Genomic DNA, 14,223 nt, shown 5'->3' with positions numbered 1-14,223 from the left:
CCACCATAAGAGCTGATCAGCCACTGCAGCCATTGTCAGCGCGTGGCCTTACGGTCTGTGAGCTCGCTGGTACCTCTGCAGTGCTGAGACAGGAGTATGGCAAAAATGACGCTGCACTGCTTGCTGGCTGCACTCACACTGTTCTATGGGATGAGGACAACATTAAACAGGATCAAAAAAAGGAGAGTGCTTCACAGCCCACGTTGCTTTCCCAGGTTCAATTAATGCTTATTCAAATGTGAGAGGATGCTGAAGGCGATACAGAATTTTTATAGAATCATTTATTTCCTACTGGATTAACACTGGCATAATTTTGAGTGTCTTAAGGATCGGAATGGTTTCCATTGGAAATTCCAAGTAAAACACAGCTCCTTGGAACCCGCATGGGCTTAGTGTTGCCTTGAAACTTCTGGTAGAGCCCTGGTTCACAAGATGGAGCTTATCTGATGGATTATAATTAGAAAGTCAATTATTTATTTATATTTAGGGAAAAAGTAAATGTGGAGAAAGTGTATTCTAGCCATTGCACCTACATTTAGAACAACAAATTGTTAAGGACTATCTTAAAGTATTGCATATGTACTCGAAAAGAACAAATACTGAAACAAAAAGCTGACACCATGAGATTGTGAAATTTAACACGCTTTTAAAAAGCAGAAGATATTTTTGTATGTTTTCATACTTTCACAAAAGATGAACAGGTGCTCTGGCAGACTCCCCAGCTTTCAACTATGGTAAATAACCCTTCAGCCCTTGTCCATAGCTGATTCCAGAGCCTGATTTATATACCCATAGGAAAGGTCCTGTCTATGAAATGCATAGACAACTCCCCAGAAGAGCTGTCATAGCAAACGGTGTTTTGTAGTTGTGATCTAGTAGAGCATCTGCTTCACTGGAAATAAATTTATCGTCTGATTTTTCATTTTAAGCAAAATCAACAATTTTCCCCTTGTGCCCTAAACAACTGGTGAATTGCTTGCAAAGCTGCACTATAGCATTCAGAAGTGATTACAGGCGGGGACCAGGAAATGCTGCCCAGTCAAAAGTAGGGCTTTGTGTCACTTGCCTATCCGTCCTCCCAGGGATGAGAAACATGGGGGGAAACTTGATGAGAAAGTGGAGAAAATCCAGACACTGGTTTGCATTTTCCCTGCACTCTCCTATTTGTTAGTTCCCATTCTTAGTCTGTTTCATCACACACTAAAATTATGCACCATTTAGGACAGGCCCTATTGTGTCTACGGCTCATGGTATAATGGCACCCTGATATCAAACTGGGGCCACTAGATGGTACTGCAATATAATTAATAAATATTAAAAAGTAATCTCATAAACACATACTTTTTTGTTTGTTTGTTTTGGTGTTGGTTTTTTTGTTTTGTTTTTGTTTTTTCCTCTGCAATATCTTGGCTGTAGCATTTGAAAGACTTGCAGAAATGTCCATGGCATTGCCTTTAGCTATATACTAAAACCTCCATGTAGCTATAACATATGCAGTTGTAAGGCATATGCTAAAATATGTGCTTACCAATCTTAACAGTATAACTAAGGCACTTAATACATATATACACACATATATGATATTTATACAATATGTACACACATATGTAAATTTTAATATGGCATTATCTTCTGATCAGTGACTAGTCTTGCTCATTTTCATGTGTTCCTGTATTCAGTGCATAACTATTAGATTATGGGAAAAGTGTGCATATATAAATCAATATGCAGATGTATGTTTATTCATTAATTCAACATAAAATATATCCCAGAATTTTAAATGATAAACTTTGTACAATAAGCAAAATCTATACAACCATATTTCATATTTCATATACTTTGAATGATTTCCTATCACAATTTGCTTCAGCATTGAAGAGATGAAAAATTCCACCTTTATCTAAATGTTTTCCACCATATGCTATATCTACAGAAATAAACAGTTTAAATTTTATAATCAGTTATCTTCTAGCTGGTGAAGATCTTGAGGTTTAAAAATTGCTGCAAAACTAAATAATCTGAAACCATAAGCATGCTTAATAGTATCTACCCATGAAACTACCCTCAGAATAACCTAACACTGCTGGTTGCCAGCACTATTTTCAATTTTCATCTGTTAGATATATGATCAAGCATGTCAAATCTGCCCTGAGTAATAGAAGTGAAAAAATAAAGTCATTTACTTAAAACATTCTGATAGCTATTTATCTGAAAACCCTGGTCAGATTTACCGCTCAAAGGCATTTACCTACAAAGTTAACCAGATGCTTTGAGTTGAAAACTAATTTAATTTCTCTGTTATCTTAACAGGACATCTGTTAAAACAACATCCGAGGAAGGTAATATGTTCAAAATTAAACATCCTGCAGGTTGTTTTATTAGAGTATGTGCGACATTGACATTTAACTGTTAACGACCACTGCCTTACAAAAATAATTAGTAAATGTGGAATCAAAGCAGTATAATGATTATACTAATGGACACAAAGTAATGTAGAATGAATGTGTAACTGGTGTAAGTTCAATCTTGTTTCCAAGTTCATTGCTTTGTTATAACTGAGTTGCATTGAAGATGAATGACCAATTTCTTTTGTTTCCTTCTTTCATCAGCTTCATCTAGGTATCAAACTGCCCCTTGGAAATCAGAATACATTAGCTGCAAAAACTGTTCAGCACTCATAGCCTGCATGGTTTTCAAGCATCATGAGTGACAAGCTATGCAAATCATACCCTGAAGTAATTTGCCTTATTGCAGTTAATTTGCATATGGATATAAACTGCACTTCAGAGCAGCTAGGTATCAGTCAACATAGTAGAGTGCATAGGTGGATGCATGCTTGCCAATGGTGGGATATTCAAGTGGAAAAATACTACAAGGTGCCTATTTCTGGTTGGTCCTTGTAAGTTTGCTGGATAAGATGGTGGGGACAAATGGGAACAGTAGGAAGAAACATGGGCTCCATATTCCCTCCCACCCCTTCCGTTTATCCGCACCAGCAATGCAGGGCTGAGGTTAACCTGTCTGTCGGCAGAAAGTGCTACAACCATTGCTGTTTTTCCTCTTCCCATTAGCGTCATCCAATGGAAAAGGAAAAGAGCGGGATGGACTGCACTACAGCCACTAAAAGTCAGCCATATCCTGGACTAACATCTCAGGTCACAAAGGGAAAGGTGGACTTATCAGTGGTGAAAAGTTGCTAATGCATGAACATCAGCTATGGGTGGATTTCTAGACTGCTCCTTTCCTCCTTAAGATTTTTTGCATCAGATGCTCTCCCATAGTCCTGGTTGGTTTCTGAGCCTGGCTGGAGGCGGGAGAATGGACTAGCCATATCCTGAAGTCCCATCTGGCCCTACTTTACTATGAACCCTGACTATGAGTATAAAAACACTGGTTTTAATCACAGCGCACATTGGCAATTGGGGAATCCTACTTACATGATTTCTTACATTTGTCTTTATTACTCTGCTTTCATGATGTGGAAAGCAGTCAAACTTGCAGCTCAGCTACAGAGTGGGTAACACTTGCAGATAAAACAGCAGCAAACTCTCTCCCCAAACCTTCATTTCTCCAGCAGTTCCTCTGCACTCCCGGAGGTGGCTCTCTCCCCAGGGGTATTGCCCAGTGCTGTCACACTGCCTTCCTCCTGCTCCCTGCCACTTACTGGGGAGTCTTCACCAAGTTTTAGTTAACTTTCCTGATTCATACTTACCTCAGCAGGAAAAGGGAAGAGCTACGTATTTTCAGCGTTTTATTTGACTGCAAAGGTTATATGCAATGTTTTCAGTATTTCCCTAAATACATTATCAAGGCAACTTAAATATTGATATAAATGAAGCCGTCTTTGAACTAAAGGATTCTAATTCTTTTTGCATGTGTTATTACATCTTCCAGATAGCAAGGATAACTCTCCTCTTTCCACATTTTACTTAAGATACTATATAGATTTACATACATTTGAAGGCCCTTCATTTTTCTTCCATAGTAAAGCATGTACGATTGTAAAAAATGAACTGATTATTTATTACATGATAATTAGTTTGTTTCTTGTGAGGTGCAACAAGCTGTGTGTGGTGGGAAATAAGAATTCAACTATAGAAAGGACAAAAAGAAAGCTGAAGGACTGAACAGTCAAAAGCCTAAAGGGGGTGTTAGAAAAGATGGAGCATGACTCTTCTCAGAGGTACACAGTGGAAGGACAAGAGGCAATGTCACAGATTTCAGCAAAGGAAATTTCAACTGCATGTCAGGAGAAAATTTTTCACTATGAAAATGGTGAAGAACTAGAGAGGTGGTGAAATTTCCATCCTTGGAAACTTTTAAAACTAGACTGGCTAAAACTGAGCAACCTGATCTAACCTTGAAGTTGGTGCTGCTCCAAGCAGGAGAATGGATTAAGTGACCTTGAGAGGTCTCTTCCAACATGTATTAGTCTGTGATTTTGTGGGTCTGTTATCTTATATTTGCAGATATTTGGGGTGGGTAGGAGAAAATGTGTTCAGAAACATTTGATTTCCCTTAAAACCTCTGACAGAAAACTACCTGATTACATATTTTTCTTTAGTTTACCTTTTAATAGCTACAACGCATTCAGTTCTTTGTATCGTGTTCAATAATTTCAATTTTAAATAAGTGTATTTTTTAAATCTTTCTATTCTTTCATGTTCCCCCTGTTGCAGCTCAGGACAATATAGGAAAGGAATTAACCTCATTTGAATGCAAACAGCAACCTTTTTTTTTTTTTTTTTTTTTTTTTAAAAACAGTAGCTTGCAACTCAGTTCTGTAGAATGTGTGCTAAAATCATGAGGAACGGCACTTTTAGGATGTGTGATGAGCTATGAACATTCTGTCACCACTGTGCTTAGGGTTCCTGTGTGCCACGGTTCTGTACGTAAGCTTTCATAGTATTATTCTACATATTTTCAGAGCAGAGTTGAAATACACAATTTAGTTTTATGAAATATGGAAATGAATTACTTAATGGCCAATGAGAAGAAATCAAAATATGTAATGGCCACACATGGTAAGAAAAGCACGAGGTTGTGGTTTGTTTTTTTTGTTTTGGGGTTTGTTGTTGGTGTTTTTTTTCCTTGTTCCTTTATTAAGCTTTTACTGACTGCTGCAATATATGGAGTAAGATCCAGTGTGGCACCCTCACTCAATTCCCAAACCTGATTCATCTCTGAAACAGGCCATGCTGTACAGAGATTAAGGGAAGTATTATGAAAAATAAAAAAAATAAAGTTGTGACTGCATAATTAAAAGCTGTATAAAAATGAATGTACAGCGAACACTAAATTATGCTTACACAAGCAACCTTAATTCTGGCATTTCTTGATACTGGAGTGTTTGACCTTCAAATACCTGAATTTTGTGTCAAAAGACAAATAAATACAACCTTATCATTTAATATATTAAATGTAACCTTTGTATGTTATTAGGTATAAATAAGGAAGATGTGAAGAGTGCCACACAATTGGGAACTAAGTCAATTTTGACAGTTAAACCAAGTTTTTAAAAGTGTATCCTTGGCCACATTCACAGAGTACTGTAGGAACAACAGCGAAGCGATACTGGAGCTCAGGCAGGCGGCAGTGAGAGGAGAGCTCTTGTAGCTGGGCACACAAGTAGGGGTGCATGCAAGGAGAACCAAAAGTACTGGCACAAGGCTGGGACCATATGCAGCAAGGGCTGCTTTGGACCCTGAACCCCAGCTGGTCTCCCTCATTCAGCACCTCAAGTCCAGCCTCTGCCTTGACTTCCAGTAGCTGACAGCAGCAGCATCTCTACACTCCCACTCTTGTGATGGCACCAGTGCAACCTCAGCCATGCATTTTTTGCAGCAAAAAAAGTCTACTCATTTTTAAACTAAAAATGGGAGGTTGACAGTTCTTATTCTGCTTCTATTCTGCTTGTGGGATCTGTACACATCATTAAGGGAAGCTATTAAATGCCGTGAAGCAAGAGTGCTGCTTCTTCATTACATGAGCATTTACAGCACTCTTTCTACCGAGGGTCTTGATTCAGACCTTGCAGCTGAAACCTATAGAAGTAAATGGGAGTTTTGTCTGAAGAAGAAAGTAAAAAATGCTAAACAGACTCTTAACTTTTTGTTGGGTTTGGTTTGTTTTTTTTTTTGGGGGGGGGTGTTGTTTTTTTGTTCCGAGATAGCCAAATCTATTTCCTTCTGTCCTTTCTTGATATATTTAAACAAGTCATTGAAATATTACAGTTTCTCAGAGACGCTTTCTATTCTGTTTTCTTTTCTGTTTCACTAGTGTACTTCAGATGTGCCTCATTCAAGACAAGAGGTTATGCTTTTCATATGTTACGTTTGCTTAGCCACAGGCCAAAAATAAATATTACCACTCCTGAAACCTTAAAGTCCTACTTGTACTGAGTATGGCACTCACCAGCAAGCAAAACAACACACAGACTAACTAACTATTATTGAAAAGTGATACTGAAAAGTAAGTCTGAGAAGCAGGTTTCCTAGGCATTTACTCACAGTTCTACACAATAATTAAGGTTAAGAACAAGTAATCGCACTTCCTCTTTGTTACAAACCTCTGTTACAAAGCCATAAATATTCCAGTTTGCTATGAAAAAATTTCACCAATGACAACCGTGCCTCAAGGACAGGAAAAATACTTAGTGTGATGCCATTTTCCACAAGATATATATGATTGTAATGGTGTATAATGCAAACAGATTTGCATGGCTGTTCACTAATAATCCTTGAGCCTCCTCAGTCTCTTCAGAGATGATTACCTCATTGTTCTAAAAAATTCTGAGTCTTTGCAGGCCTGTTTCAGTATAATAAGCAGAAGCTGTAAAAATGTCATGACCTCCACCCACACAACTAAAATAAAGAAGGATGAAGCTAGCAAGCCTTTTGTAACAAGGTCTATTCAAAACTGAAATATGTCCTCTCCATTGTATCAGCAGGTGATGATGGAAAAATTGATGTATGTACACATAGAATAAAAGCTGTTCTCAAAACTTTTTTAAAAAGCCTTTCTTTTATTTTATTTGGGAGAAAACTATAAATTATACATATAAAAATAAACTATACCCAGCTGAACTATTATTAGGCTGTAATTTTAACCTATCAATTCCTAAAGCAATGCTGTGCAGAATCCTCTCTCATAGTTTACAACCTCAGAGGCATCCCTCTGGTACTTACCCAAAGGTTATTTTTTATTTTCTCTTTAGAACTGATTCAGACCCGGAGTGTTTTTGAAGGTTCTACGTGCCATTCCAAACACAAAAAAAAATACACGGGAGAATAATTACAGATTTGAAGTTGCAGTTATTCCCAGATGAAAATATAAATAAAAAAGAGGATTCAGTGCAAGACATATGAATGTGACTGAGAGCCATAAAACTTAAAATGATCCATTTTGTAAGATACCTACGTCTGTAGAACAGTTGGAAAGTTTGAAGGATCTAGAACAGGAGGCTATGTTTTCTCCACCCAAACAGTTGTGTATCCAATTCTTTCCATTAGACATATACTTCTAGGCCCTAGATCTTGCAGAAGATTTCATCATGGGGGGAATTTTTTATGTACCATGCACAGTTGAAAGGGAAAGGAGAGTGATATCCCATGTATGAATTAGACCTTTTGTAAAAAATGAGTTGATTCGTACCTATTTCTTAAATCCATTTGCTAGGAACTTTTCCTTTTCTCCCTCTCTTTACTAATGCTGTTGGTCTGAAAACCAGCTGACGTGGAAGGAATATGGTCTACTGGTTATTTCAAGGCAGATCATATCAATGGAACAAATAATACTTACAAAGACCAAATAAAAATTTTAACTGCATCTAAATATAAGCCTGAACCATATGGTTGGTTGGGAAACACTCTAGATGTCACATCCCTAAACTTCAGCAAAAAGGTGGCTGAAACAAGCAGGTGGAAAGGGGGTGGATTGAGTTGAGTATAATTGTACAACAGGTGCCAGGTTTGTTATATACATTAGTTCACTTAGCAATACAGAAAGCATTTTAACCCAATAAAAGCTAATATATGCAAGTTATTTTATTTACTATGTTTTTGCCTAGCTTTTAATAAGATTGGGCCTGTCTGAAGGTATAAAAGCCAGAAAGTGTAAGATTTTACCTGCAGAAAATTACTTTACACCCTCAGGAAATGAAATTCTGATCCTTTTGAAGTCTGCATCTTTTGAAGAAACAGAATACATAGGGATGAAATATCCCAGTCTCTAGTATTTTTTGTACTTTGGGGGTGATTTGAGAGAAAATACAGGTAAGGATGTATCTTTGCCTCATTTATTCTTCCTATAATTGTGTTTAACTTTCTGCATCATAACATATCAGTAACTCACAAAAGATCAGAGAATTACATCTGTAATTTACAGTTGGGCTAAATGCGCTTTAATCAAGAACAGCAATTACATATCTGAGTCAAAAGACAATGTGATCTGTTTCACACATGGGATTCTCCTTGATGGTCGGTTCAGACCACTGTGAGCATAACTCAGCATGGACAGCAACATTTAGACTCAGCTGAAGCTTATTACTTTAACAAAATAATTTGTTACCACTGATAATCTTTTATCCCACAAATTGCCAGCCTTCTGGGAATGACTTAGAAAGTAGGAGTGTTGGTTTGAGATGTTGGTTTGAGACCATTATCAACTGCCACTTTATGTGTTATCAGTTACCGTGTCACTATAACCCTACAAATATGCCATTCTTAGGAAAATATATTTTTCCTATGGATTTTGACTATGTATAAGTGTTCAACCATAACATTCCTACCAGAATCACAAAGTTAAAATACACTGCTATAGCCAAATGGCAATCTGTTCTGGCACCAGTTTACTTTTTAATTTAATGAAAGACTCCTTGTTTTACAATTAGGCTGTGGTACAAGACCTCTGAAAGGAATCCAGCTAAGTAACAGCATGCTAAATGGTATAAAAAATACTTGTTTACCCTTGAGATGGTAATCTTTTGTATTCATGAAATCCCTAATTAATGTCTCTCATAGAGGTGAAATATGCTTTGCAGAATTACTGAGGGGGCAAAAAGAGGTAATTTTCTTTTAAAACATATATGCCATTATTGTTGTGGACATCAGAAGGTATATGCTTATTACTGTCTAGATTAAAATTTTCAAACATACCCAGAATACTCCAAATTTCCATCATACTACCCTTATTCTAATAACACTAAGAGGATGACTAAAGCAGAACACAGCCTTTCGACTGGGGCATGTTAACACAGTGCTGATGGCTGAAACTTATCCATCGGTAAATTACCTTTGAAAGGTCCCCAGCCTCCAAATAGAAGCAGATAACAAACACGTTCCATGTAACCCAAAGGACCAGCCAGACAGCATACTGCAGGGAGGAAGAAAGAAACGGTGCATTAATAATTTCACAATCAACTGAGTTACACTTAGTTCATTAGACCATTAGCTCAATCCAAGACAAAACCAGACTATAAATCCGGTGCGTATGAATAAAAATTTGACATATAAAAGAGAATCAAGAATAAATTCTTGCCTTTCACAGACACCATCTAGAGTGACCTAATGAGTACTCAGCCACAACAGAAAATCCATATCTGACGAAACAGTTCATAGAGCTGACATTTGATTTTGAGACTAATCTGGATCTCTTATTATTGTTCAAATGGGGAATATTGCAATATCAAGAGAGGGATGTAATATCAATATCTGAGGAAGGCAGAGCTGTTTATTCAAATGGTTATTCAAATATAACTTACAAAATAACAAAGTTTAATTGAAATAGGCACTGGATTCTGCAGCACTTTGGGTTTAGTCTCAAGAAACTGAACCTATAGATATAACCTCAAGAAACTAAATATATATATATATATATATAGGTTATTTTGCAGTATTTCCACAAAATATGAGGGATTTGGTCATGACAGCTGCCTCTATCAATATATTTTGTGACATTCCAAAGCATGATTCTTAATTATTCAACACCCTTAGGGGTAGATGGTATTGTAAATTGCCAATTTCTTTGGGTTTGTTTGTTTGGTTGGTTGGTTGGTTGGTTGGTTTTGTTTTGTTTTACAGTGTATAGGAGATTCATTCATGCTTAACCAATATCTATTCATTGGTAGTTGCCAGATTTCTTATTCACATATCTGATGTGAGTAATGGAGTACATCTTTTCTCTGATTCGGTCCACTACTTTGCTTCTTTTTTGTATTCATAAGACCTTATGTGCTAGGATTGGAAACTACATTTCCCCGCCGTAATGCTGGAGGATCTTGTGTAATAAAGTTTGACCTGCTGTTGCTACTCTTATCTAATGTTTGTGCTCGAGAACTTCCCTTGACAAATTATTCCATCATCTAATAAACCTTAGGATCTACTACTGTTTTTCTAATGGCTATTGTAGTTATCCTCCAGTTGTTGACAATTCAATTCTGCATGTTTGCTAATTTCATTCCACAGACCCATGGCACTGCATTTGTGTGAAAAATGACAGAGATGTGACACTATTCCCTACCTGTTATAGTTGAGGGCTATTTCCTCTTTTTATATCACCAACCCATTTCTCTCAAGTATTTACAGACTTACTCTTCTTGTTTAGTTGTCTTTTCTCCAAACTGTACTGATTAATTTTCTTTTAAACCACTTTTCCAAATCAGGAAACACTGTTTTCTGTACACCTCTGTATTATATCACCTTCTGAATAAGCAGACAATATTTTAGACTGTACACTATCCATTCCTTATAAAATATATATGACAAACCATTGTTTGTTATGAGTGACAATCTCATTCTCTAAATTCAGTAACAACCTGTGTAGGATTCTTCTTTCATTTCTCTTGGAAGAGCTGCTTTGCATCAGATTATCTATCATTCAAGATGCCATTTTTTACATAATCTTCTAGATACAGTGAAAAGAATACAATTGTGTCCTTTCTCAGGAGATCTAAGTTAAGACTATATACAATGTGAGTAAAATTCAGGCCTGTTCCTTTTTCTGATATTTATAGATACCAAATAATTGTCAACCAGCCTGGAGATTAGGTAGATCATGTACAGATTTTAAAGAGTTATGATAAATACTGTTTTGATCTAATGGAAGCTAAGACAGTTTTAAAGGTTTGAATTGCTTTATGCACAAGTTGTAGGAAATTTTAATCATACAGATTACATATACTTTATAGGGCAGCTCTTTCTGGTCCATAGATCTGGTCACAGACCATAGATTTATTTAGGTCAGGAGGGACCCTCTGGAGATCACTTGGTCCAATCTCTGCTCAAAAGCACAACCAACATAGATCAAATTGTGCTGGGATTTGTCCAGTTGAGGTCTGAATATCTCCAGGGCCTCTCTAATGCACACCTACTCTTTGAGTGTAGGCTGCTCATAAAACTTTGGAACATAGGAACTTAATTCAGATGCATGGTCTTAACAAATCCTTTTTTTTTATTTATTTTTTTTTTTTAAACTCAACTCTGAGACACTAAGTATATTAAGTATTTCATTTTCCTGTAGCTTGCTCATGTAACATGGACCTTTGCCTGTAACATGGAGCATTATAACTACCAGAACAAGAGAAGAAAATGTTAATTTAGATTCAATAACCTTAATTTGGCATTTTTTCTAACTTTGCAGCATTTTAACTTGCTGGGTTTTGCAAATTATTTTAATACTTTAATGTCATATACAAATGTACATATAGTCTGATGGAGTTAATACAAGTATCCCTTCTAACACATGAAGATAATTGATTTCTTACAGTGAAAATTCTAAATACCGCACTTCGATTGGTTTCCTAAAGAAATGAGATTTAAGCCATAACATCCGTATGCGATGTCTATTCTCTTGAAATAATTTCTTTGCTCCTGAACAATTTTAAGCAAATCGGACAAAAGGCTAGAATATTCAAAGATACATTTTCAGAAAAGTTTCAGGAAAATAGGCCTACAAATGGGAAGAGAAACTCTATAATGTCCTCATACACAGAAAGACTTACAAGATCATCTTTTATTAGTCAACACAAAGGGGAAAAAAATGCAGGAGAAAGCCACTGGAAACCAGGTTTCATTAGATCGGCTGTTCACGGCACAACTTGTCACATTGCATGTAAGCAACAGCTGATTAAAAAGCTCCCTGTGCACATCCAGCAGAACACTCAAAGGCATTTTGGAGCTGCTTGTCCCAGCAGAGAGCCTTCTGCTTACATGAAAAAGTGAAATTTCTCTTTTCCACTGTCTAGTCTATCACTAAAAAAAAATGACAAATTTATCTGACTTTTAGATACACTCTTTTAACAAGCATCTGCTGTTATTGGACTACAGATAAGGTTTAAAAATGTCTTTTAAAAGTATGTTTTAAACTGCTTCCTTTTGAAATGTTATATTAAGTGTTTGCTGCCTGAATTCTGTGGATAAACAGTGAGTATAATTATCTTGAAATACAAGGATGCTTCTGCTTCCCATTGCTTCTTATTTCAGATGCTTCAGATCTAGCACATCTCTTATCTCTGGATCACATGCAGTCATAAATGGTTCTTGTTGTCTATGTGCTTCAGCAAATTGTTGTGGAAATTCAGCTCTGAAGGTCTGTGACAATGAACAAATCCCTCTGGTACTCTCCATTATATGTATCTAATTAGAAACACATTTTATAAGAGTTCTTCAAAGGGCTATAACTGTATTTTTTTCTTATACGTGGGAGTTCAGAACAGCTGCATTATCTGACAGAAGCCACCACAATGCTACAGCAGTTACATATCAACAAGACAGGAACCTTGATGAACACACACTTGACCAAGCAGGAGATACCAACAGGAGGCATAGCAATGACAATACAGCTTATTATTTTTATGGAAAGCCACACTTGAAAGAGGTATAACTGGAAGGTTAAGATTGAAGATTTAAATACTGTTTTGCAAAGTTGTAGCCAATGAGTAAAAGTTAGGGGGTTTGGTAAAATAAATTATATAAATGCACATCAATCTTAACAGGCAAATGCTTGAGCCACACTGCCCAGGTCACAGACGGCAGGGACTGGGAGAATGCAGAACCGCCCACTGCAGAAGAAGATCAGGGTCGAGAATATCTAAGGAACCTGAAGGTGCACAAGTCCATGGGACCTGATGAGATGCATCCGCAGGTCTTGAGGGAACTGGCAGATGAAGTGGCCAAGCCACTCTCCATCATATTTCAGAAGTCCTGGCAGTCCGGTGAAGTTCCCACCAACTGGAAGATGGGGAACATAACCCCCATTTTTAAGAAGGGAAAAAAGGAAGACCCAGGGAACTACAGGCCAGTCAGTCTCACCTCTGTGCCTGGCAAGATTATGGAGCAGACCCTCCTGGAGACTGTGCTCAGGCACATGGAAGATAAGGAGATGACTGGTGACAGCCAACACAGCTTCACTAAGGGCAAATTGTGCCTGACAAACTTGGTGGCCTTCTGTGATGGGGTTGCAGCGTTGGTGGACAAGGGAAGGGCAACTGACATCATCTACCTGGACTTGTGCAAGGCATTTGACACTGTCCTTCACACCATCCTTGTCTCAAAATTGGAGAGACATGGATTTGATGGATGGACCACTCGGTGTATAAGGAATTGGCTGGATGGTCGCACTCAAAGAGTTGTGGTCAACGGCTCAATGTCCAAGTGGACAACAGTGACAAGTGGCGTTCCTCAGGGGTCGGTACTGGGACCGGCTCTGTTCAACATCTTTGTCAGTGACATGGACAGTGGGATTTAGTGCACCCTCAGCAAGTTTGCCAACGGCACCAAGCTGTGTGGTGGGGTCAACACACTGGAGGGAAGGGGTGCCATCCAGAGGGACCTTGACAGGCTGGAGAGGTGGGCCCCGTGCAAACCGCATGAAGTTCAACAAGGCCAAGTGCAAGGTCCTGCATGTGGGTTGGCGCAATCCCAAGCACAACTACAGGCTGGCCGAGGAATGGATTGAAAGGTCTCTTCCAACCCAAACCATTCTATGATTCTATAAATATATATACATACATATTAGATAAATATATATAAATTAAAAAATTATATGGTAGAATATGCTTACTGTTGTTCAAGTAAACATGAATTTATAACTTTCTACAAAGAATTATGAGAAGAATTACTTTATGATTTAATGATACTGTGTAGTTACAGGTTTGAAAATTTGCTATGAGTCATCAGAAATTAATATAGGATGTCATTTTTCTTGGGGAATGGGAAACTCAAAATA

General features: G+C 37.4%; 1 protein-coding gene across 3 annotated transcripts in view; it reads right to left on the bottom strand.

Annotated features, from left to right (window-relative positions):
• The window catches only part of NKAIN2 (sodium/potassium transporting ATPase interacting 2), a 561,621-nt gene that overhangs the window by 259,666 nt on the left and 287,732 nt on the right, over nucleotides 1–14,223 (bottom strand). For all 3 annotated transcript variants that reach the window (XM_075748025.1, XM_075748023.1, XM_075748024.1), the window contains exon 3: nucleotides 9,292–9,372. In XM_075748025.1, the coding sequence (XP_075604140.1) occupies nucleotides 9,292–9,372 (81 nt within the window). The remainder of the gene's footprint in view (nucleotides 1–9,291; nucleotides 9,373–14,223) is intronic.

The sequence above is a fragment of the Balearica regulorum genome, chromosome 3 (genome assembly GCF_011004875.1).
Source record: "Balearica regulorum gibbericeps isolate bBalReg1 chromosome 3, bBalReg1.pri, whole genome shotgun sequence".
In the NCBI taxonomy this organism is placed as follows: Eukaryota; Metazoa; Chordata; class Aves; order Gruiformes; family Gruidae; genus Balearica; species Balearica regulorum.
This window is presented reverse-complemented; position numbering and strand designations above follow the sequence as displayed.